The 24,697-nt window shown below is 40.2% G+C and overlaps 1 protein-coding gene across 4 annotated transcripts in view; it reads left to right on the top strand.

The window, feature by feature from the left end:
* Bdp1 (B double prime 1, subunit of RNA polymerase III transcription initiation factor IIIB) overlaps positions 1–24,697 on the top strand; it is an 87,746-nt gene that overhangs the window by 30,842 nt on the left and 32,207 nt on the right. For all 4 annotated transcript variants that reach the window (XM_029468188.1, XM_029468190.1, XM_021180075.2 and 1 more), the window contains exons 13-25: positions 1,815–1,974; positions 4,527–4,618; positions 6,014–6,203; positions 7,575–7,705; positions 10,696–11,908; positions 12,707–12,888; positions 13,426–13,645; positions 15,969–16,150; positions 17,132–17,339; positions 19,199–19,344; positions 20,737–20,944; positions 21,149–21,333; positions 22,149–22,542. In XM_029468188.1, the coding sequence (XP_029324048.1) occupies positions 1,815–1,974; positions 4,527–4,618; positions 6,014–6,203; positions 7,575–7,705; positions 10,696–11,908; positions 12,707–12,888; positions 13,426–13,645; positions 15,969–16,150; positions 17,132–17,339; positions 19,199–19,344; positions 20,737–20,944; positions 21,149–21,333; positions 22,149–22,542 (3,511 nt within the window). The remainder of the gene's footprint in view (positions 1–1,814; positions 1,975–4,526; positions 4,619–6,013; positions 6,204–7,574; positions 7,706–10,695; positions 11,909–12,706; positions 12,889–13,425; positions 13,646–15,968; positions 16,151–17,131; positions 17,340–19,198; positions 19,345–20,736; positions 20,945–21,148; positions 21,334–22,148; positions 22,543–24,697) is intronic.

Raw genomic sequence — 24,697 nt, 5'->3', positions numbered from 1 at the left:
TTCTCTGTATAGCCCTGGCTGTCCTGTAACTCACTCTGTAGACCAGGCTGGCCTCACACTCAGAAATCCACTTGTCTCTGCCTTTGAGTGCTGGAAATAAAGGCGTGCCACAACTGCCAGACTGTTAAAAAGTATCTTTATTTTTCTAACTTAATAGTGTTTGATTGTATGGCTGTACCCTCGTCTGTGTTGTTTGTTCTCTGCTCATGGCCACTGAGGTTGTTTCTACAAACACTGTGATCTTACGCTTTTCTGCATTGCAAGGGTTTTTCTTTATCATTTAATCAATTTATTTATTCACTTTACATACCAATTGCAGCCACACCCTCTCTTCTTAGTCCAACACTCACAGTTCCCTTCCCTATTAACTCCTCTTCTCAGAGAAGGGGGATTCCCCCACCCCCAGCCTTGAGTACAACCCTGCTCGCCTGGGGACATCAGTTTGCTGCAGGACTTAGTACATCCTGCCCTAGTGTGGCCCGACCATACATTTTAGCTAGGGGAAGGGATCCAGTGGCAGGCAACAGAGTCTGAGACAGCCTGATCCAATTGTTAGGGGACCCATGTGAAGAGCAAGCTGCCACCTCTGCTACAAATGTGTAAGGGGCCTAGGTCCAGCCTCTACATTCTCTTTGGCTGGTGGTTCATTCAGTCTCTGAATACCCATGATCCCAGGTTAGTTGACTCTGTAGGTCTTGTGGTGTCCTTAACTAAAGCCTCCCCCACGCCCCAGCCTGCTCATTCCTGACCCCCACTCTTCAAGACTCCTTGCGCTGGTTTGGCTGTGGGTCTCTGCATCTGTTTCCATCAGCTGCTGGAGGAAGTCTCTCAGGAGAGTTATGCTAGGCTCCTGTCTTGGCTGGCTGTGCCCCAGGTAGACCCCTCTGGTGGGTGATTGGTGGGGGTAGGGATCTTACAAGTATGTTTTAAGTGGAGATTTTAAAATTGGAACTGTTTCTGAAAAGGATGAACATCCATGTTTCTGTTTCTGTCTCTCTGTGTGTGTTCCTGCACATGCAAAGATCAGAGGACATCTTGTGGGTGTTGGTGCTTTCCTGTCATGTGGGTTCCGGGAACTAATGTCTTGATGGCAAATGCCTTCATCTCTGGGCCATCTCTCTAGCCCCCAGGTTTTCATTTTTACATTAATAGATTTCTAAATATTTTTCACTTTCTATGAAATCTTAGATTTATTTCAGCTCAAGTTTATAAAGTAATTTTTCTTGTTTTCTCTGTCTTCGGTTAAGTGTTTGATCCACTAGGAATATATTGTCAGCATAGTACAAGGGATGGAGTGGCCTCTATTTTATTTGCTAACCAATTTAGTCTTTTGTAATATTTATTTTATTTTAATTTTTTATTATTTTGTTTTTCTGTGTAGTGCTGGCTGTCCTGGAACTTGCTGCGTATTTTAGGCTGCTCTCAAAGCTAGAGAGGTCTGACCTCTTCCTCCTGAGAGCTGGGTTTAAAGTACCATCAAACATGCATTTTTAAATTCTGTTCTGTATTTCAACTTTTCTGTTTGAGAGACGATCTTTATTGTGTTCTAAAATCATAACTTTTGGAGTAATTTTCTTTTATGTTTATTTACATGTTTATAAGTCTATTGGTATTTAATTACTGATGTTGATGGTATATTCTTAACTTCTGGTAGAATAAATCTATTTTTTTCAGTTTTCTTTGTTACTCTAATCCTCAGTAAGCTTTAAGGAACTCTTTTAAGTTCCAGCTGTCTTTTGTTCTAGCCTTTAAGAAAAGTTTTATTTGATCATGACTATATGTTGTAATTCAAATACTTTTTTTTTTTTTTAAAGAGAGACTGAACAGACAGAAAATGTCAAACCAAAATCAAGAACTCGACTACAGAGACCTAAGCCTAATCTGGCAAGGGCAGTTGGGAAGAAATCAGCTGTTTCACAAGACAGACAAGATGAAAGGGACAAGAACTCACCTTCAGAAACTGCAGCTGAGAAGGTGTGGCTTAAGAGAGTGTGTGGAAATTCAAAGTATAAAAATACTTTCTACGTAATTCAAGTTTCTGATACTGATAGGAAAACATTACAACCTAAAATTAGATTTTTTTTATTAGTCTTTGTTTCATGTGTTTTCTTTAGAATGTAGACTATAACATTTGGAAAGAAATCTCAGTTATGATAATTAAATGTTTTCTTTTTTGTCTGTGGCGCTAGAGATTAAACCTAGCTCACGCTGGGCAAGCATTTACCACTGACCTTCATCTCAAAGCTCTCTTTTTTAATTGTATAAAACATTGGCTCAAAATATTTCTCGTAGGTGTGATTTCATGTTTGTGTTGCCTGAACTTATATTTGGGTACATATATGTGAACATGTATGTAGAGATCAGAGGTCAGCTTTGATATTGGCTCTCAGGAACCATCTACCTTGCTCCTTCAGATAGGGTTTCTCTTCTGTCTGAAGCTTATCAGCTAAGCTAGCATGGCTGGTTGGTGAGTTCTAGAGATCTGCTGGTCTCCATGTTCCAGTGCTGGGAGGATGAGTGCCCTTCTAACTGAGCCATCTCTCTGGCCCCGGAGGGTTTTGTTTTTAACATTAGTAAATAATTTTGTAAGTAGGGTTATATCGTTTTGAGTCAGGGTCTCACACTGCAGCCCTGGTTGGCCTGTGATTTAAATCCTTTAGACCAGGCTGGCCTAGAACTTGCAAAGATACTCCTACCGCTGCCTCCAGAGTGTTGGGATTAAGGGGATGTGCCACCTTGTGTGGAAAACAGGGCTTTCTTATGAAAAACAATTGGTAGTGTTGTGATTATAGTTCAGAGTATTGCTCAAAATATTTTTATGGCTGGCACTATGCACTGCCAAAAGAAAGTTTCTATATTTGATTTGCATTAAATACCCATTTCTAGGCTGGGGAGGTGGCCCAGCAGTTAAGAGCATGTGCTGTTCTTTGGATGGGTCTGAATTTTCTTCCTAGCCTCCCACCAGGTAGTTGACAACCTTCTATAATCCCAGCTCCAGGGGGACCTGCCTCCTCCTCCTGGCTCTTAGATACCTGCACATAGTCATACATAGGCATGCAAGTATCCATAGATAAGTAATAAAATGAATCTTTTAAAAATAGGTCCTATTTATTTATATTTCTGTTAGCTATAGTCTTAAAATTATTTTAAATATTTTCTAAAGCACTTAAAATGTTATTTAGGTTTTTTCCTTTATCCTTATTTGAACTGTCATATATGGGACTCACAGGTACAGGTAAGTGCTCTACCATTGACCTTAATCTTGATCCTGGTGAAAAAACCTTTATTTATTAAATGCTTTTTTTGGCAGTTCTGGGACTCAAACCCAGGCCTTGCAAGTGCCTTCCTTGCTACTGAGCTATGTCTTTAATCCCTATAATCCTTTTATTGTTAAATTATTACAATCTGGTACAGTAGAAACTTGGGTAAACAGTTAACTGTGGAGGAGGATGCTGTGCACAGGCGACAGCATACACAGGAGGTCAGAGGACAGCTTGCAGCACTTGTTTCTCTCTGGGAGCAAACTCAGGTCTTTAGGTTTGGTGTTAAGTTCCTTGACCCTCTGAGCCATTGTGCTGGCCCAGATTTTATGGAGAATTTTATTATCTGAATGCAACCACTCTCCACATTCATCTTTTTAAGTTTCTGGTATCAAGGATAAAAGGATAAAAGCCAGGGTTAAAGCTATAGACTGTGAGTCACAAGCACTTCCACAGTGAACCATATATATATTTGGTACCTCTGAGGTTTTATTCATTTTGTTCTTTTGGCATTTTAAATTTCCTAAATTTCTTTCCAGTGCTTTTTAACTGTCTTTAGAAAACATTTAATAATACTTTTTAATAAGTATCTTTAGAAAGTATTTAATAATACTTTAGCATTTATTTCACCATTCCTCCATTATTGGAAAACATGCTAACAATGTAGGCTATTTTATGTAATATTGGGGTAAATATTCTAATACTTACATATTTTTAAGTTCATTTAGATAATTTGTTTTTAAATTACATAGTTTATATGTGGGTGGAAGCACAGGACAGCTTGCTAGGCAGCTGGCCTTCTCTTTCCATTACCTGTTTCTTTGAGATAAAGTCAGGCTGTGAGGCTTTTGGCCAGGACCTTTCCCTTTAGACCCACTGCTCAATTATTTTCCTTTTTTTTTTTTTTTTTTAATAAAAAAAGACATGTTCTTAGTATATAGCTCTGGCCTGTAAACCCAGAGAGATCTGTCTGTCTCTGCCTCCAAACTGTTGGCATTAAAGATATATATGCTACCAGTCCTGATCTCATCAGCTGCTTTCTTAGAATACAGTCTACGATGATAGTCCTGGTCAGAGAATATCAGTATTTGAATTACTCTTGATGTTGGGAAGGGCCTTCCAACAATGTAAGATTATGTGTTTTGTATTTAGGGTTTTTAGAAAATTGCCTTGTTATTAAAACACTCAAGATTAGTTTGTTTTTGATTCCCATTCAGTGGAATATTTTACTGTAAGTAGCTTAAATGTAAAAAATTACATTTACAGAATCACATGGAAAAGGAGACAGTGAATGAATCTGAAACTTCTGTAGCCAAGAACACAGACAGAGCGAGCCCAGGTGCCAGAACTGTGTCTGAGTAAGTACTTGGGAAGAAATGACCTTCAGGAATGGTTGTAATGATCAGGTTGTTTGTTTTTAATACAGTCAGAGTTTTCAACTATGCTACATCAAGTCTACTTTCATTATAGATAGTAGTAGGAATTTTTACTAATGTTCTCTGTGCTTGATATTATAGATAGAAATGATGGTGTGGGCAGAGCTAGGGCTGTATCTGATTGCCTGTCGTAATCTGTCAGGAACCACAGGCACAAACCAGGCATGGTGGTGTATGCTTTTGATGTCAGCACTAGAGAGAGGGAGAGGTGAGAGAATCAGGCGTTCAAGGTTATCCTCATACACAGGATGGTTTTGCGGTCAGCCGGTCGGTCATACAGGAGACTGGTCTCACAAGAAGTAAAGTTTCTAAGTCATTGTACCGCTGAGTTAGTGGTTTTGTGCTCCTTCAATTTCCTAATAAGTCTTGTCAAATAAATGAGTAAGATATATGTTTGTGGATGGTTGTATTTGAAGTGATTGGATTTCTAAAGGAATAATTAACTTGATAGGATAGCTGATCTTCAAATATGGTTGTGATCAATAGGTTCTGGACTATTCAGTGGGATGCAACTCTACAAGTAAGCACTCATTCTCCGGCATTAAACAGTGATGTCCTGAAACAAGTAATAGTATCACATGTTTGGCAGATACAGTTTTTTTCCAATTTTGAAGTGAAATTTTGGTGCTTTTTAAAGATGGTTTTATTGTGCAACATTGATGAATATAGCAAATGACATTTTCTCAGATGGGAACTGAGGCACAGGATAACATTTTCTTTGATTCTCCTGAGAACCTTAATATCACCTATCATTTGGAGAATTCACTTTCTTACGGTGTCTATGACAGATATGTCTGTAAGAATCAACAGCACTGCTTACTGAAGAGCAGTTTGCTAAGGTGTTTTTCAGGGTCTTTCCTCAAGGTTCTCACCTAGTTCTTCTGAAGCTTGCAGTTGACCAAGTGTTTGTTCATTTTCACACCCAGGGTCCGGCTTGGCGGTGTGGTTTATAGATTTGTATGGAGCGCCAGGAAGGGTGGTGGTAGTGTTGGATTTCTCACTGACCAGCTGCTGTCAGACTAAGTTCTTACATTTCAGAGGGATTTCAGCTCATCATCGATGATAGGGGGGGCACTGGCATAGGCAGATTGGTCTGTTGGGAGGGGATGAGGTGGTATCTGTTCACGGTTTCTACAGCTAGGCTTCCAGGAAGGACTGTTTTCAAGAGTAGAGTGTGGATGTGTGGTGAAGATCTGTCAAGATATTCTTGTGGATTCTTGGAAAGTGCTTTGTATTTAACATGATTGATTTACTTATATAACCAAGCAATGTTGTGACTTTTCTGTAATTGTTACTTTCATTTCTTCGTGATTATAGTTTGAGTGAGAAATCCTGTGTACAGCAGGATGGTCAGGCAAAGGTCTTAAGACCTACCCGACTAATGAGGAGTCGAATGCAAAGACCAAAGCCAAATGTAGTGAAAGCTGCAGAAAGAAAAGAAATTCTCGCCTCACAGGAAAAAGTTGAGGCCCATGTAGAGAAAAGTGAAGTTGAATCCTGTGTTGTGGTAAGTAGATTAATTCTGGTAACATTTTTTGAGCAAGCATATAAGTCCTATTGAAAACCTTTTGTTCTTTTAAAATAAGCTTATGTTTGTTTCATTACATTTGTGGCTAAAATCTCATATTGAGGAGTTTTGTTTATGTTACATTGTTTGAGATATTTGAGCATTATACACGAGTCTTTTATATTACCTTTTTATATTTCAGTCAGAGTCTAACATTGGCTTGCTCACATCACACTCCATATTTGGACTTGGTTTTTCCCTGTGCCTGAGATTGCACCCAGGTTCTCCAGCAAACACTGTGCCCTTGAGCCACATTCTCAGCCTCCTTTTAAAAAGATAGTCATATATGTGAACTTTAACATTGGCTTAAATAATGGAAGTGTTTAAAGAATAATTCAAAAAACAGAGATAATGATTTGTGTGTGTGCATGCACCTGCGTGTCTGCTTGTGGGATGTAAAACACCCAACCCAAGACCTCTTTCCAACTAAGAAGGTGCTCTCACTACCGAGCCATCTCTGGCTCATGGAGTTGTAGATTATTTTATATACTCCTTTGAAGAAAGCAGAAAGTTATCATGACTTAAGATTTGGCTTCTTTCTGCTATAATTCTCTTTTCTATTTCGGTCAGAATTTAAATATATTTTTATATATAGTTAAATATATTTAATATACATATATTTAATTATATATACATGTACATTTAATTTTATATATAATTGAATAATAAATTATATATTTAGACAAATTCGTGGCTGACTTCCAACTCACTGTATAAATGAGGATAACCTTGAACTCTGATCCTCCTGCCTCCACCCACATGCTAAGAATGTAGACATGCCACCATGCCCATTGAACCAAGGGCTTTGTGCATGCTAGGCAAACACTCTTACCAACTAAGCTACATCACTGTCCCTCTTATAGTCTCTAATGTACTTACAACAATAAGTATTTAGAAATATAATCACTGGAGGATTCTGATGATGCAATTGAAACAGACTGAAATAGACGAGTCTGAAACATTGCTTTATGTGTGGACAGACAAGAATGGGACTTTGAGACATGGTAGAGGGAATTTCTTAGGTAGCTAAAAGAAAAACATTAAATGGTATTTTAAACTTATTTTATAATTTTGTCACTTTTTAAAAACCATTTTACTTTCACTCAAATGAGATGGGATCCTTTGTAGTTGGGTTGTTCTCACATTCCCTTTGTAGCCTTGGCTTGTTTGGGACTGTGATCTTCCTGCGTTTACCTCCCAAGTGTTGTAATACAGTGTGCAGCTAACCCTGGCTAGCATGTACTTTTCAGTAAAGTTTTTAAAAGATTTGTGTTTTATTGTAAAGTGTAAAATGTGAACTTTGTTATTAAGATTCCTCCACAAATGGAAAATGAGTCACATAAAAACTTGCAATGTGAAGATACTGTGTCACTGCCTGAAAAAAAGGACCCTTTTGAAAATACTCAGCCTGATCAGCCCAAGGTTCTTAGTGACTGCCCAAGGTAAGCATCACTTTACCACTTAGAGAATTTTGGGATTTTCAGTATAGCTTTAGAGCTCAGTGAGTTGTTTCAGACAAATCAAGATATTCTGTATTGTGTTTGAGAAGAGGCGGAGTGCATGCACGCACAGCGTGCTGTGGAGGGCAGAACTGAGCCATCTCACTGACCCTACAGAAACAAACCACCTCGCCTCTGTGCATCTCAGTTTATATTGTGTCTATAAATAACTAAGGTGCTAGAGAGAAGGCTCAGCTGTTAAGATTGCTTACTGCTCTTGCAGAGGAGCCAGCTTCCATTCTAAGCCCCATACCACCCAGCATAACTGATTGCATTTCCAGTTCTAAGGCATTCGATGCCCTCTGGCCTCTGTAGGCCCTAGATTGCATGTGGTGTATATAAACACAGAGACACATACATTGAAAATAAATCTTAAAAAAAAAAAGGGGGTTGGGGGTTGGCAAGATTATTCACTGGATAAAGATGTACTTGTTTTCAAGTCTGATGACCTGATTTCGATCTCTGGGTCTCATGGAGAAAAACAGAAGAATTGCTGCCTATACATTGTCCTCTGGTCTCCATGTGCATTTGGGGGGTGCATGTGCCCTACCCTCATTTCGGGTGTAGCACTCAGCAGTCACTTATTTAGAACGCTTTGACAAGGTATGAGTCTCTGAAGTACCTGTTAACCAATGCAGAAAGAAACTTCTCTGCCCAAAGTTGACAGCAGCCCTAATAGCTATGTCTAAGCACAAACACGCAGAAGATAGTTGAATACCATATCTGTTTAGGGAAACAAAGAGTAGAAGGTTCCTAGCTGGGCCTATAGCCTCCTCAGGGATGGGCTTTTGAACAGATTTACAGTACAAAGCAGGAATTCCCTCCTGTCACTTAGGCCTTGGATCCAGTTAGAAAGTGATTAGTTCCCACACATGGCTTGGTGTGTCAATATGCCCACATGCATGCGAAGGCACACACATCTATTTTTTTTAAATTGTTTATTTTATGTATGTGAATACACTATAGCTGTATAGATGGTTGTAAGCCTTCATGTGGTTGTTGGGAATTGAGTTTTTAGGACCACTGCTCACTCTGCTCAACCCCAGTCACTCAGTCCCTGCTTGCTCCAGCCCAAAGACTTATTATTATACATAAGTACACTGTATCTGACTTCAGACACACTAGAAGAGGGTGTCAGATCTCATTATCATGTGGTTACTAGGATTTGAACTCAGGACCTACGGAAGAGCAGTCAGTGCTCTTACCCACTGAGCCATCTCACTAGCCCACACACATCTATCTTTATGACACTATTGCACCAGTGGGCACACCTTGCCAGGTAGGACAGTATTGCAGCTTCAGGGTTCACTGGGTAGGAACATTAATGACTTTCTTCTCCAGTGTGTGCATTAGCATCATCCCACACTATGAAAAGTAGGCAGCAGGGAGGAGGTTTTCTGCTCAGTTCCAGTTTGGTTTTTCTATGTCCTGCAGCCAGAGTGTGTTGTGTCTTCAGCAATAGGGTCTGACCATCCAGTTACGGTGAACAAGCAAGAGCAGTGGTGATAGCTTCTGTTGTTTAGGGGCCTCAGAAGTCTTCCTTGAAGTATCTCACATCTCTCACAGACTTTTCATTTAATAAGCCGTGTCCTTATTAGGAAAGCTTTGTCTGCCCAAAGAAGGTGCAGACCAAGTTAAAACTCCTTAACAGTGTGTGTGTGTGTGTGTGTGTGTGTGTGTGTGTAATTAGCTTACAAAGTAGTGAGTTTCTGTAGTGTTTTTTTTTTTTTTTTAATACTATCTTAGTTTTGGTTAATCTACTCATTCCATTTTCCTCTAACCCAACCCACACTTAACCCTTTAACTTTCAGTACTGGACTTCCCACCGTCATAGCACATATGTTCTATATTACCTGCTTCTTCTCTTCTCTTCTCTTCTCTTCTCTTCTCTTCTCTTCTCTTCTCTTCTCTTCTCTTCTCTTCTCTTCTTTTCTTTCTTTCTTTCTTTTTTTTAAGTTTATTTATTTATATATGTAAGTACACTGTAGCTATCTTCAGATACCCCAGAAGAGGGTGTAGATCTCATTACGTATGGTTGTGAGCCACCATGTGGTTGCTGGGATTTGAACTCAGGGCCTTTGGAAGAGCAGTCAGTGCTCTTAACCACGGATTCATCCCTCCAGCCCTATTACCTGCTTCTTTGTAGAAGTAAAAAGAATCATAAAAGAAAATCTTCTATCACTAATGTTAAACTTCCTTTTGTGATTTCTATTAAATTTTTACTTAATATTATCGACTATTAAAGTTCATGTTGGCTATAAATACCTCAATTAAATATAGTTTGAAAGCCTGTCTTATTCTGAAGGAGCTGCCGTGTGTGACTGTACTGGTTGGTTTTATGTGTCAGCAAGTGAGAGTCATCAGAGAGAAAGGTTCTTCATTTGTGACAAATAATCTTTCATAAGATCCAGCTATAAGATATTTTCTCAATTAGTGATCAATGGGAGAGGGCCCAGCCCATTGTGGATGGTGCCATTCCTTGGCTGTAGCGCTGAGGTCTATAAGCCAGCTGAGCAAGCCAAGAGAAGCAAGCCAGTAGGTAGCACCCAGCTATGGCTGCTGCATCAGCTCCTGCCTTTAGGTTCCAGCCCTGCTTGAGTTCCTGTCCCTACTTTCTCCAGTGATAGACTATGATCTGGAAGTATAAGCCAAATAAACCCTTTCTCCCCACAAGGTTTCTCTATATAAGCCTGGCTGTCCTGGAAATTACTTTTAGACCAGTTCGCCTCAAAGTCACAGAAATCTTCCTGCTCCTATGTCCCAAGTTCTAGAATTAAAGGCATGTGTCACTTTGCCTTGCAAATCTGTCTTTTTTTTTTTAAATTTGAGAGATTTTAGTGTTTCTATAGAGATTTCATACCTGTCATGTGTTCAGCAGGTAATCTGGATTAAAATTTGTCTCTTTTCATCTTTCTTGTTTTTTCTTTTTTTAGTATTCAAGAAGGTAATAAAGAAAACAAACGGAAACAAGTCCCAGTTCTAAGGACTAGATTCCAGAAACCAAAACCTAATACAGGAAGAAGAAGAAGAAGATCCTCCAAGGAAGGGATACCAGAGGAGACACCTATTTCTGGAGAAATAGCAGCAACTTGGGAAGAATTTCCGAGACCAGACCCTTCTCTGAGGGAGGAGATACTGAGTGTACCTCTTGCCCCTCTTTCTGCTACCGCTTCCACCAAGGACTCCGAGTCAGATGTGAAAGACAATGGCAGAAATGATACAGCTTCTAATGCGGAGATGTCAGAAATGACAGATGTCACTATGGAAATGGAGACAGGTTTGGAAACAATTGGAAGAGATACTTGCCCAGGGGAGATGGGAGCAGAAATGATTGACATCCCTATGGAAACAGAGGCAGGTTTGAAAGCATCTTTAAATGAGACTTCTTGTACGGAGAAGGTGCCAGAGCTTATTGATACCACTGGGGAAATTTGCACAAATTTGGGAGAAACTGGAAGAAAAGAAGTATTTTTACAGGAAAATGGCCCTAAGGAGGTCAGTCCAGTTAGTGAACCAGAGACAGGTTTGCAAGAAACTGGACAAGATTTGGGCACGACAGAGAGCACACCAGATACGACAGAGAGCACCGAAGAAAGGGAGGCATGCTCAGAGCAGACTGACAGACAAGAGAAAATCCCTGCACTGACAAAGGACGCAGAGGAGGCCAAAGCCAGCGGTGAAATGGAAACACCCCTGCAAGAGATTGGAGGAGGGACTTCCCAGAGAGAAAAGGCAGCAGGCGCTCCTGTGGAGCAGTCTGCCAGCGAGGAGGATCCACATGGCAGCGCATGCAGAGAGGAGGTGGCAGTGGAATCAAGCACTGCAGAAGGAAAGGAGCTGAACCTGAGGGAAACTGGAGAAGATGACCATGTCTCCTCGATGGTTGTGGTCTCAGGAGAAAAGACTGCCGTTGAGGAAACGAACGGAGATTCGAAAGAAACAGAAAGAGCGAGTTCTGTCTCTTGGGAGAGCGGATCTGAAGAGATCCAGGTCATGGAGGAAATGGTGGAAGACTTAGGAAAACCAGAAAAAATAGATGTTGCTCCAAGAGAAAGTGAACCAGAGCAACAGTCCTCAGGGCAGCCTGAGGCAGATGTCATTCTGAGCAGTAGTGACGGCAGCACTGGCTCTCCACAGGATGAAATGGTATGTGTTTCTCTGAGTAATTTTATTATTATTACCCATATGTACAAAAATTCTTAAAATCTCTAATAAAAATCAAAGTCCTTTCCAGTCCTATTTTTTTTTTCGTTTTAAGTTCTTGAAGTACCTTTTTATTCACTTAAAATTTTCAAAAGATTATTTTTTTTATTTTTTTTTTTTTTGGTTTTTCGAGACAGGGTTTCTCTGTGTAGCCCTGGCTGTCCTGGCACTCACTTTGTAGACCAGGCTGGCCTCAAACTCAGAAATCCGCCTGCCTCTGCCTCCCGAGTGCTGGGATTAAAGGCGTGTGTCACCACGCCCGGCCAAGATTATTTTTCTAATTATGAGAAAGTTACTAATCCTAATGGCAGTTTGAAATTACTTATTTAGATAAACTATGTTTACGAAATTAGCCTAAATTTGTACCAACCTTAGTTTAAATATAGGCTAAAATTATTTCCTATGGTCATATGAACTATATATTTTTATTCTCCTCGCCACATTAATGACTCTATTTTTAAACCTTTTAGTAAAAAATTCCTGTTGTTTGTAGTTCATACTCAACAGCATTTTTGAGGATTTCTTTTTAACATGTGTATATAGATGATTACATCTGTGGTTTAGAATAGTCAAAATATACAATGTGAAGGGAAGGCATTCCTAAAGTCTAACTTAATATTTGTGGGTTTTATATTTAAAACATTTTTAAATCACTGTTTTAGGAATAAACCTTTGTTTAAAATGTGTGAAATGTTTATAGAATTTCTGTTTAAGATGATATATTATGATTCTTTTCTCCAGAATATTAGCAGTAAAATATCAGTGATGCCTACACTTGTGGAAGAAAAAGAAACTACTGACAAGGATGTATCCAGCCACTTAGTTCATGTGGAGTCTTGCTCACAGAATTCGGGACACCATGAAACAGACCAAGGGATGCTGCTTCCAGATGCTCTAGAGCGGTTTTCAGATACTAACTTAAGGTACAAGTGGATAGGTCTGTGTGCCTTTAAAGAAAAAGAATGTAAAGTTCTGTTTGCAGATTATGTTGAAGTAAGTGAGCTTTCATGCCATAGTGTGTATAGGGTAGTGTTACAAGCTTTAAGGTCATTTATGGGAGATGGGGAGAGAGGATTAAGTCTATCTTGATAGCCAGAGGTGATACTTATTAACAAATTACACGTAACAAGTATTTAGAAATGAACATGGCCTGGATTGTACAACTCAGTGTTTTTCAGAATTTAATGAATAGTTCCATTTTTGTCTTCTTAAAAATTAGAATTAAGCAGATATGATGGTGCATACCCACACTCCCCAATTGTTAGGTGGAGGCAAAAGAGTGGAGGAGAATTGAAGGCCGGCCTGGCTTATGAGAACATATTCCAACTCAGCCTAGGTTATATGGGAAGACCCTTGTAAAAACAAAACAAAAGCAATTAGAAGGTTACTGCCAGCTCTAAGTTCCACTCACTTTCAAACTTCAGCACTTTCTGATCATGTTTATTAATGCTTTCCCAAAGCAAACCTCTTCCTCAAGAGCAGCAGCCACTTCAAGTGAAGCCAGCTCCTTTCCTGAGAAGTCGATTCAAAAAACCAAAACCAAACCTGTCAAGAGCAGCTGTAAAGAGAGCAACCATAGAAGCAGCACACTCTGTGCCTGGGAAGAAATCGGAAGCCTGCACAGTGGAGGCCGCCATGCTACAGCAGGACAGTGACCAAGCTGCTCTCTCTCCTCAACATGTGAGTGAGGATTAAGGTGGAGGTTAGCTTTGGGAGTTTTTCTTGTTATTATGGTTATTAAACCATTGCAAGTTTGTGTAATTTTTACTGTGGATGGTGTTCCATGCTTACTGTCATTATTCCATATCGTTTATGTCAACTATCTGGTGTCTGGTAGGCAGGCGTGGGTACATGTGTTCAGGATATCAGCTAAGATATTTAGACTCTACTTGATGTTTGGTTATGTCACCACAGCCAAGTAATGTAACAGGTTCCTCTCAAGGAAAAATGGGAATAACTTTGCTTTATTCCATTCTGTTACTAAGGTAACGTGACAAATGAAGTGCTAGGTATGAGTTGAAGGAAATACTTTGTCTCATTAACTGTATTTATAACAAGTTAAGATTGTATGTTAGAATTTAAACAGAATTAAAATTGAAATGTTAATATTAAAATCAGTGGTTCTTTCTTTTCTTTTTGTCCTTGTAGTCCTAAGGACCTTGCAGATGTTAGGACAACTTTCTGTCATTGAGCTAGATCCTCAGCCTTCTTTTTTTTTTTTTTTTTTTGGTTTTTCGAGACAGGGTTTCTCTGTATAGTCCTGGCTGTCCTGGAACTTACTCTGTAGACCAGGCTGGCCTCGAACTCAGAAATCCACCTGCCTCTGCCTCTCGAGTGCTGGGATTAAAGGTGTGAGCCACCACGCTCGGCTTGATCCTCAGCCTTCTTAACTTTTAAGATAAATTCTCTCAAAGTTTACCCAGGCTGGCTTTGAGATAACCCAGGGAAATCGGGAAATCTTGAACTTGTCATCTTCCTGTCTCCCAAGTAACTGGGATTACAGGTCTATATACCACCCGGCCTGGCTGAATTGAATGTATTTTGTTTTTTAAGATTTAGTTGTTTATGTATGCTCTGCCTGCATGTTTGTCTGAACACCAAAAGAGGGCATTAGATTTCACTACTATAGATTGTTGTGAGCCACCATGTGGTTGTTGGGAATTGAACTCACGACTTCTAGAAGAGTATCCAGTGCTCTTAACTGTTGAGCCCATCTCTCCAGCCCCAAATTGAATTTATTTTAAAGTACCTTTTACAATTAAAATTCATATTTTGCATTTTAGAATAATTTTCTTGATTTGTACTTCCTCCAACTTTATAAAGTTAAGCTACTTTTTCTGGTTTCTGTGTATGGGTGTTTAGCCATATGTGCAGTACCCACAGAAGCTAGAAAGGGTCCTCAGACCCCCTGGGGTTGGATTTTTACAGGTGGTTGTGAGCCACCACATGCTTGCTGTGGATAGATGCCGAGTCTCTGGAAGAGCAGCCAGTGCACTTAATGGCTGAGCCATCTCACCTGTCTGATAGAAAAACTGCTTTTATGAAATACTTTTTGTTACAAAATCTTTAATTTTAAGAATTATGTCTAGCCAGGCGTGGTGGTGCACCCCTTTAATCCCAGCACTCGGGAGGCAGAGGCAGGCGGATTTCTGAGTTGGAGGCCAGCCTGGTCTACAAAGTGAGTTCCAGGACAGCCAGGGCTATACAGAGAAACCCTGTCTTGAAAAACAAAAAACAAAACAAAACAAAAAAAAGAATTATGTCTGTAGTTCAAAACAAGAGAACCCCATATCCTGTTTCTTTCTCCTCCCTAATTAATGTGGCAATTGTGACTATATACATGTAGATGTATATAAGCGTTAACAGGCCACAATGACATCATCCCTTAGCAGCTGGTATTTCCATTTCATATAGTATTTTAAACCTCTTTTGGGCTTAGGACAAAGAAGAAACTTCTTAAAGTGGTTATGTGCTGGAATATATAAGGTTAAGCTTGAATGTGGTGCAGCGTGCGCTTTGTAGTTGTAGCTATTCAAGATGATGAAGCACAAGAGTGAGACCCTGTATCTTCATTGTGGTGGCACTTAGGGAAGTAGGGGACGTGAGTCTCTTGAGCTCCAGGCCAGCCAGACCTATACAGTCTATCTCAAAGGGAAGGAAGAAAGAAAAAGAAATTCAGATTTAGTTTAGTGGGTAGAATGTTTCTCTTGCATGCATGAGGACCTCATTTCAGTACTCAACAATGTCCTCCCCCCCAAATTTAATTTTCTATTGATATACTATGTTATGTCAGTGTTTTGTTCATTTTTTCTATTGGATGATGGTCCTGAATAAGTCATAGCTTTGTTCATGCAGGTTTCTGCACGTGTGTGAATGTTCTGTAAGGCGGGCTCTAGAAGTCGACCTGCTGCGCGGCAGACCCCCCCCCTTGTTACCCTCACAGAGTGGCTGCCTTAGTCTTACATTAACGCTGTGCCATTGGTTTTTCTTTTTAAACGTCTAGAATGTACCTTCCCTAATGGCATCAAGAGAAAATGATCAATCCGGTCATGAGGAGGAGGAGGGGGCTGCGATACTACCATGTATACAGACTGCAAAGGAGCCTTCACCGCCAAGTTCAAGTGACCCTAAAGAGGATTCTCAGTTAGCCCAACACCAGGAAAATGGCTTAGTTGTTCCTATTGGGTAAACAGTGATATTTCCTTAAAAATCTAAACTAAGAGAGGCTTTTCTTTGAAATATCTCTTTTTTTTTGTTTGTTTTGTTTTTTAATTAGGTATTTTCCTCATTTACATTTCCAATGCTATCCCAAAAGGCCCCCATACCCTTCCCCCCCTGAAATATCTCTTTATTTAAAAAAAAAAGTGGATAGAGAATAATTGGTCTAATTGATAAGGTAGGCCACTTAAAATGGAAAAATAGATGGAATTGAACATCTTTTAATGATATATTTATTTATTGTTAACTTTAAAATTTATGAAAAGTAGCATACTAAAAATATATATATATTATAAATTCTTTGACTTTTAAAAAGTTGGCAAAATATATACATAAATTAAAATTTACTATTTTTAGTTGTTCAAACAGAGTGACATAAATCATTGTTTTATGGGCAACACCTCTGTCCGTCCGTCCGTCCATCCATCCATCCATCCATCCATCCATCCATCCCAGAACACTGTTTTCTTTTTCATAAACCTTTTAATGAAACTTTGCATTCAGTAAACATCACTTCCACTCTCCCTCTTCTCCTCTTTTTTTGGTCCTTGGCCTCTGCCATTCTGTCCTCTGACTTTTACACATTTGGTTATGTTAGGCATACCATATAAGCTTATTAACATTTGAGAATTGAATGAGCTTCCTCTGCCTGACTATCTCACCCCTTATTTATTACTCTTGACTGTGCTAGGTTTAAATCTAAGACTGTACACTAGCCATGGCCTTGCCTTCCATTTTGCTACATTTCAAACCTGAAATAACTTTTGCCCCCCTATGGCTTTCCTAACTTTGATACCATATTTTTGTAGTGAGAAGATACTGTCCTTGAATAATTTGAAAAATATTTTTATAGGAGTTTATTAGAGGAAATTCAAGGTGCATGTTCTTAGAGTTGTCAACTTCTTGTAGTCAAACTCCCTCTGCTTCCCCCTTTTTTTTTTTTTCTAGGACTTCAATGATGAATACGGTCACACAAGAAACAAGGCAAAATGTTGTCCAGACTACTCTCCCAGTGAGGGGTCGACTTCAGAGACCAAGACCAAATGTGCAAAAGGCCAGACAGAGGCAAATAGTAGAAAAAGGCGAAGCGCGAGACATAGCTAAGAATGAAGGACCAGAACTGCAAAAAGACGAGACTAGAACATGCCTGACTGTGGTGAGAGAATTGATCTGCAACTACCTGATCCTTAATGCATGCTGAGACAGCAAATGGTAGCTCAGCCTGGGCCTGTCCTGTCACATTCTGCTCAGTTAATACATGATGAGTCCAACTCTGTTTCATATTTCCTGCTGAGTTTGCGCTGACGCTTTTGTCACTTTGTCTTAGTAGTGTAGTAACTAACCTCTCTCAGGAAACAGCAGTTAGGTCATTTCTGCTGCATAAATAAGTATACTGTTTGGGCTGTTTAACCCTTTAAGACTCTTTTACCCTTTTAGACAGTGTCTCCTTATTTAGCTGAGACTAGCCTTTATCCTCTGGCCTCATCTTCCTGAGTGCTTCAAGCACAGAAATACACCATCATTCCATTCTGCTTAACTTTAATTTCTTGCTTTTTCTTTTGTGTTCAGTGTATGGCTGAGGCTGCCTTTGAATTTCTGATCCACGCTTTTGCTTCCACATGCTGCAATTCTAGGGCTATGCCACTGTGTCCAGCTTTACCTAGGCTTTCAGTTTACTTTTAACATTTACCTATGCATTTGTGTGGTCAGAGGACAACATGTGGGAGTCTGTTCTTTCCTTTTATCCCATGAATTCTGAGGATTGGAGATGCTTAGTGCTTTAAATTTATTATTTTATTTTATTTTTTTATTTTTTTCTGAGTCGTTTGGCTGGCCCTTAATTTCTTAGTAAGTCTTTTAGAATTAGAAAAAAAAAATTAAGTCCCCAAAATGTTATTTTTAAACTAGTCTTGTTTATGTTCTTTTCTCTGGGTAAAACCAGGGGACAGGTTGACACCCAGAGAGAAACTTTACCTTCTCAAAAGAGGGGGCATAGGAGGAAGACTGTGTGAGGGGGTACTGGGAGGAGAGGAAGGGCTCATATTGGGAAAGTGAATAAATAAATTTTAAAAAGAGATGAAACCTAGATTAAAAGTCATTGTGATCCTCATTTGAACAAAATACACTCCTAAAAAAGCTATTAAACTTTTGGTGCTGAGGATCAAACCCAGAGCTGTGTGCACGCTGGGCGTGTGGTGTGAAATCGAATTCCAGTCCTACTCAGTACAGATTATCTTTAGAGCAGTATGTGCAGATGTGATGAGTGTACATATTTATTTGGGCATGTGCACAGGTGCATGTAGGTACGGGACAAAGGGTATAGATGGTATATTTCTTTATTTTTGACACAGGGTCTTTCACTGACCCTGGATGCTATGGCTTTAGCTAAATGGGCTCCTCGTGAGCTCCAGGGATCCACTGTCCATTTGTGACTCTGGTGCTGGGTTACAAATGTGCTCTGCTGCATTTGCCTCACGTAGGTGCTGGGTATCCCAACTCAGATCCTCGTATTTGTTGAGCAGGTGCTCTCACCTACCGAATCCTCATTCCAGCCCCCTCTGGCACTTTTATAGTATTATGTCTGCATGGCACTGTAGTAAGTCATTGTACTTCTTGCTCAGAATGGGGTGACCTTGTTTTGGCTGTAAATCATGAATACTGGATGCCCAGTTCAGGTCATAATTTTTAAAACCTAAGTGGCTTAGGCATATGGCACAATGACAGTGCATGCAGATCTTTCAGGTTCAGTCCCAGCATCCCAGAGAGGAGAAATAGAAATGCGAATATTCATTCTTTGATTAAAACGTTTTAAGACATTTTATGGTTAAATATTAAATCTCATGCCAGGGGGTGGTGGCTAACACCTTTAATTTCATGCTCTCTAGGGGCAGAGGCAGGTGGTTCTCTGAGTTTGAGGCCAGCCTGGTCTACAGAGTGAGTTCCAGTGGGCTACAAAGAAACCCTCACTCAAAAAACAAAACAATAAAACAATCTCACTCGGCTTCGTCTTTTCAGGCAAACTCTTCCCACATTGAAAGTGGAGTTGCAGTTGACATGTCCCCCAGAGTGTCACAGTGCCAAGTGAGTGAAAGTCAAGGCCACGCAGATCCTGTAGAAAACTTAAGTGTTAACAAAGCCAGCGTTGTTCATGAACAGATGAGGTGAGTCTAGTTTTCATGAGAAAAGCATGAACCATGTCAAACACAGTTTCTGATTGTTTCATACTTGGTTTTATTCAAAGACATTCTGCGTTGCTCTTGTGTTTTCTGGGGCCTTTTCATGCCAGGCAAGCGTTGTACTACTCTTATGTTCTCTGAAACAGAACTTTGCTAAGTTGTCCAGGTTGGCTTTAAACTTGCTTATAGGCCAGACAAACCATAATTTGTGATGCTGCTGTTTCAGCCTTAGTAGCTGAGATGAAGCTGTGCCAGCAGTCCTGGTTTAAAATTGCCTCAGTCTGTATAGGGTGTGGTGGCTTGTGCCTTTAATTTTAGCACTTGGGAGGCAGAGGCAGGAGCTTTCTGAGTTCAAGTGCAGCCAGGACTATGTATAGAAACTCTGTCTCAAAAAAAAAAAAAAAAAAAACCCAACTTACCCAAACCCAACTTGTTCCTTATCTTTAGGCTCATAAGTTTGTTGTCTCCTTTGAACTTAGTAATATTTTACTCTTAACTATGTTTTAAACTTTATTTCATTATTTTGTGGTTAGAGGTGTATGATCAGATGACAGCTTTCAGGAGTTGGTTCTCTTCCTTCACCTTATGGGAATTGAACTTAGCCAGCGTTAGTGGCAAGTGCCTTTCCCTACTGGGCCACTGGGCTAGTCCCTATACTTAACTGTGTTTTCAGAGTTACATGACAGTTTTCCTTGTAGGTGGACCCTTATGGCTCCGCTATTGGGCTACATCCTCAGCCGTGGTTTAAAAAAATTTCTATCCCTGTACTGATTTTTGAGTATCCTAATTCACATCCTAGCCAGTTACTGAGAATTTCCCCAAAGTCCTTAGGTATTTCAGCTACCTTGGTAGCTTTGGCTTTCTTTGAATCTTTAAACCATGGTTTTGTTTTGTTTTGTTTCCTCCTGAAATGGTTTATGTTAACCTTAAGATACTGCAAGATCTTCCCATGAGCTTTCAGGAATGTGGTGTGATAGACTGTCAAACAAGGCCATTGTATATTTATTTGTTCATGTGTTGGAGCCTATTTGAGGCTTTTATTTAAAGTGCTGTTATGCAACCTGTGTTCAGCTACTGTAACAAGTGTGTGTCTGATTTTTTTTCTCTGTAAATTAAAGTTATATGAAACCAGGCTAGAACTAGTGAACAAAAATAATAAAGATTAATACTATAAACTGTTTCCCAGGCTATACAGAAAATGTTAAAATCTTTTATGTTTTGTTTCAGATACAAAATGCAATGTTTCATTTTGCATGCTCTGTTTTATTTCCAATTTATATATAATCCTTTGAACGTAACATCAATTTGAATCCAGAATTGTTTATTGTACATTGATGAAACGTTTTGGTCTTCATCATAATTTGTACTTCATTCTAGGCATGAAAATAAACCGTATGTTCCTAGTCCAGCACTGCTGATAAGAAGGCGGTTCCAAAAGGCTAAACCAAATTTAGGAGGAGCACGCCGTAAGGATGAGCAAGCAGGTGTAGAGACAGGCCAGACGGATAAGAGCACAGCACTAACAGCAGAAGATCACCTGCTGCAGAAGGGAGACTGTGACACCCATCTTCCTCTGCAGGCGAGGGTGAGTCTGCTGTGCCAGGGCACGAAGGAGAGCAGTGGTGAGAGACTCACGTGTGTGCTGCACACACTTACGACATCACAGCTTATATAGATTGAAAATTGACCACCTGTGGCTTCTCACGTTTTAGGAGACTAGGCCAGACTGCTAAACCATATTGATATACATTGTATCCATGGTAATGTTATCTTTATTTTTTTCTTTAAGGAAAAGGCAGATATGCTTCTGGAGGTTTCAGTGAGAAAAGAGTGTGTACATTCTGAAGAGTCGGGTTCTGACGGAAATGATGCTCAGCTGAACGCTGGACCATCAGAAGGTTCCAAGGATGAGACTGTGAAAGAGCAGCCTCCATCTTCGGGGCTTGAAGAGCAGAGTCTCAGTAAACCAATTAGGTAATTTGTTTATATTAGAGACTCAGAACAAGCACTTACTTCTTAAAGAAGTTCTACCTTAATACACTGTTTTTTATTTACAAGTACTTATAACAATGTACATTTTTTTCCTGATCAAAAGATAGTGTGCCTTACCTTGCTAATTAGAATGTTAGTGCTTGTCTGGCTGTAAACAATAACAAAGGGTACTTTCAGGTTTTAAGAAAGTCGGAAGAAACCTCGAACTCAGAAACCCGCCTGCCTCTGCCTCCTAATCTACATACCGGACATGATAAACCAGTTCCATTGTTTGATTTCATAGTCATTATTGATTGGTTCCCTGTATTTTATTTGTTTTTCTTTTAGTTATTTCTAATTTGTGATTATTTTATCTCAGTCATCATATCATGGTTATTAGACTAGGATTAAGAATTTATTATGTAGAAAAAAAACCCTTACTCTGCAATATTTCTAGATATATAAGTAAGAATTCACTCTGAATAAGATGCTAAGTTGTAGTCAGTTCCTTTTTTATTTTCATTTTAAAAGAATGGGTGGGGCTGGGCATACAGTTCGTGAACACATTTGTGTATGACTTTTGAGGCCTTAGGTTCAGTTCTAATGTCATAAAGTGAGATGGCATAGCATCATCCTCATTGTCATTGTTGGGAGTTGAATTAAGACTTTCCATGCTGGGTAGCGCCCTACCACTGAGCTACAGCCTTAGCTCGGGCTCTTTATTTAGTGGCTGGAACTGAGATTTTACTGTGAACAGTAAGGCTTTCATTGAGATTATCCTGGTGCTTACACGATGATAACTGTTACTCTGGTTACAGATCCAGCTGTCCACAACTATTGAAAGAATCAAGCTATCCCAAGACTGTTTCGAGTCGAAGAACACCTCTCTCTTCTGCCTCTGAGTGTGAGATAGAGCACAGTTGGAAAAGAACACAGAGGAAGACGAAACCAAATGTGACCAAAGGGCGTGGATCAAAACGAATTCGAGGTAAGACTGCTAAGAAGGAACCTAGAGCTTCCAAGTCCATGTTGGTGACTCTTCGGGCTTCTCAGAAAGAGGATGAAGATGATGCTGAGGATTTTGATTCTGACTATGAGGAAGAAACCTATCATCTTGCCCCAGAAGAATTAAGCAAAGCACCAGTGTTTGTACCTGTTGGTCTCAGATCCCCTGAACCAGTTTCTGCTCAGATCGAGGAAACAATGGAAGAGGTAGTTTGTGTTTTGTTTTGTTTTTTCAATTTCTGGCACTTTCACCCCTTTAATGGATGATTGTTTCTTCTCTTAGATTTATTAGAGTCTGAAGAGTTCTTTCTCTAAACATCCAATGTCAAAAGTAATTATTTGGGACTTAGTGAACCGTAAGGAACACAGCGGGAGTGGCCTGTATGGCCGGCACTCAGTTGTCATGTCCTTACTCCACAGGGGCTACGATAGAAAACTGCTTATCCTTGTATCTGTAAGCTACTTAATCTGGCTTTTGACTAATTTGAAAAAAGTCTTGGCAGGTGTTTTCTATGTTTGTTTGGTAAAGGAGATAGAATCAATCTCTTTCCTCTTCTCTTTGTTGCTTTTGAGGCAGGGTCTCATGTATCTCACGTTGCACATTGGCCTTCAAATGTGCTGTGTGGTCCAGGATGACCTTAAGGTTCTGGTCCTCCTGTGTCCACCTCTCCAGTGCTGGGATTACAGTCATGTGCTACTACATCTGCTTTAAAAGGGTTGCAGATAGAACCTCCAGCTTCGTGTTTGTGAGGCGAGGACTTTACAGCAGCTGCATCCTCAGCCTCTCCCCTCCCTGCTTTCTTTTTTTTTTTTTTTACAATCTATTTTTTTTTATTACGTATTTTCCTCAATTACATTTCCAATGCTATCCCAAAAGTCCCCCATACCCCCCACCCCCACTTCCCTACCCACCCACTCCCTCCTTTTAGCCCTGGCATTCCCCTGTATTGGGGCATATAAAGTTTGCAAGTCCAATGGGCCTCTCTTTCCAGTGATGGCCGACTAGGCCATCTTTCGATACATATGCAGCTAGAGACAAGAGCTCCGGGGTACTGGTTAGTTCATCATGTTGTTCCCCCTATAGGGTTGCATATCCCTTTAGCTCCTTGGGTACTTTCTCTAGCTTCTCCATTGGGAGCCCTGTGATCCATCCAATAGCTGACAGTGAGCATCCACTTCTGTGTTTGTTTGGCCCCGGCATAGTTTCACCCCTCCCTGCTTTCTTACTCAGTTTATCACTACCCTCCATCCACGAAAACTCATCTTTCCAAACTGGAACTCTTGTTTCTAATACAGTCTAGGTTGGCTTTGATTTCTAATCCTCCTACATCTGCCTCCCAAATGCTGGAATTGTGTGGTGCTGGAGGTGGGCCCCTGGACTTTTACATAGTTGGCATAATCACTATCAGCTGAGCCACATCCCCAGTCCCTGCTTCCGTACTTCTCTGCTCTTAGTTCTTTTGGAAGTGGATTTGCTAGAATACTTGGTAATTTCGTATTTAAGTGGTTTCTTTTTGTTGTTTTGTTTTGTTTTTTAAGCAAAAAACCTGACTACATCATTTTCCTTTGTCAAAGGTTTTAATTTCTATCTTTATCACCATTCACTTCTCACTTCATCCATTCTCACTTCTGTCTTTTTTCTCCTTTCCACTCCCTGGCCTTTCATGATAAGTAGTCATTCTACAGCTACAGTATGCCCCATTCTTGGCTTTGTTTTGTTTTCTTTTGTTTGGTGATGGCACATGCCTTTAGTTCCAGCACTCAGGAGGCAGAGGCAGAGAGACAGAGGCAGCAGCAGATGGGTCTCTCTGAATTTGAGACTAGCCTGATATACAGAGCAAGTTCTAGGACAGCCAGGGCTGCACAGAGAAGCCCTTGTTTCAAAAGTTTAGGGGAAACAACCCCTCTGTGGTCGTTCTAAGGAAGCGGGAATGGAACAGAAGAGCGTGCTTTGCCTCCTTGTCTTAGCTGTGGCCTTACGGTCCCACTGTGTGCTTTAGAGTTCCCTGTTCTCATTCAATCCTTCGTCAATTAGCTGCTTGGATAGTGTCCTAGTTAGGGTTTTACTGCTGTGAACAGACACCATGACCAAGGCAAGTCTTATAAAAACAACATTTAATTGGGGCTGGCTTACAGGTTCAGAGGTTCAGTCCATTATCATCAAGGCATCAAGGTGGGAGCATGGCAGTATCCAGGCAGGCATGGCACAGGAGGAGCTGAGAGTTCTGTCTTCATCCAAAGGTTGCTAGTGGAAGACTGACTTCCAGGCAACTAGAGTGAGGATCTTATACCCACACCCACAGTGACACACCCATTCCAACCAGGTCACACCTATTCCAACAAGGCCACACCTTCAGATGGT

The sequence above is a fragment of the Mus caroli genome, chromosome 13 (assembly GCF_900094665.2).
Source record: "Mus caroli chromosome 13, CAROLI_EIJ_v1.1, whole genome shotgun sequence".
Taxonomy (NCBI): Eukaryota; Metazoa; Chordata; class Mammalia; order Rodentia; family Muridae; genus Mus; species Mus caroli.
The sequence above is the reverse complement of the archived record's forward strand: the minus strand, read 5'-3'. Positions and strand labels throughout refer to the sequence as shown.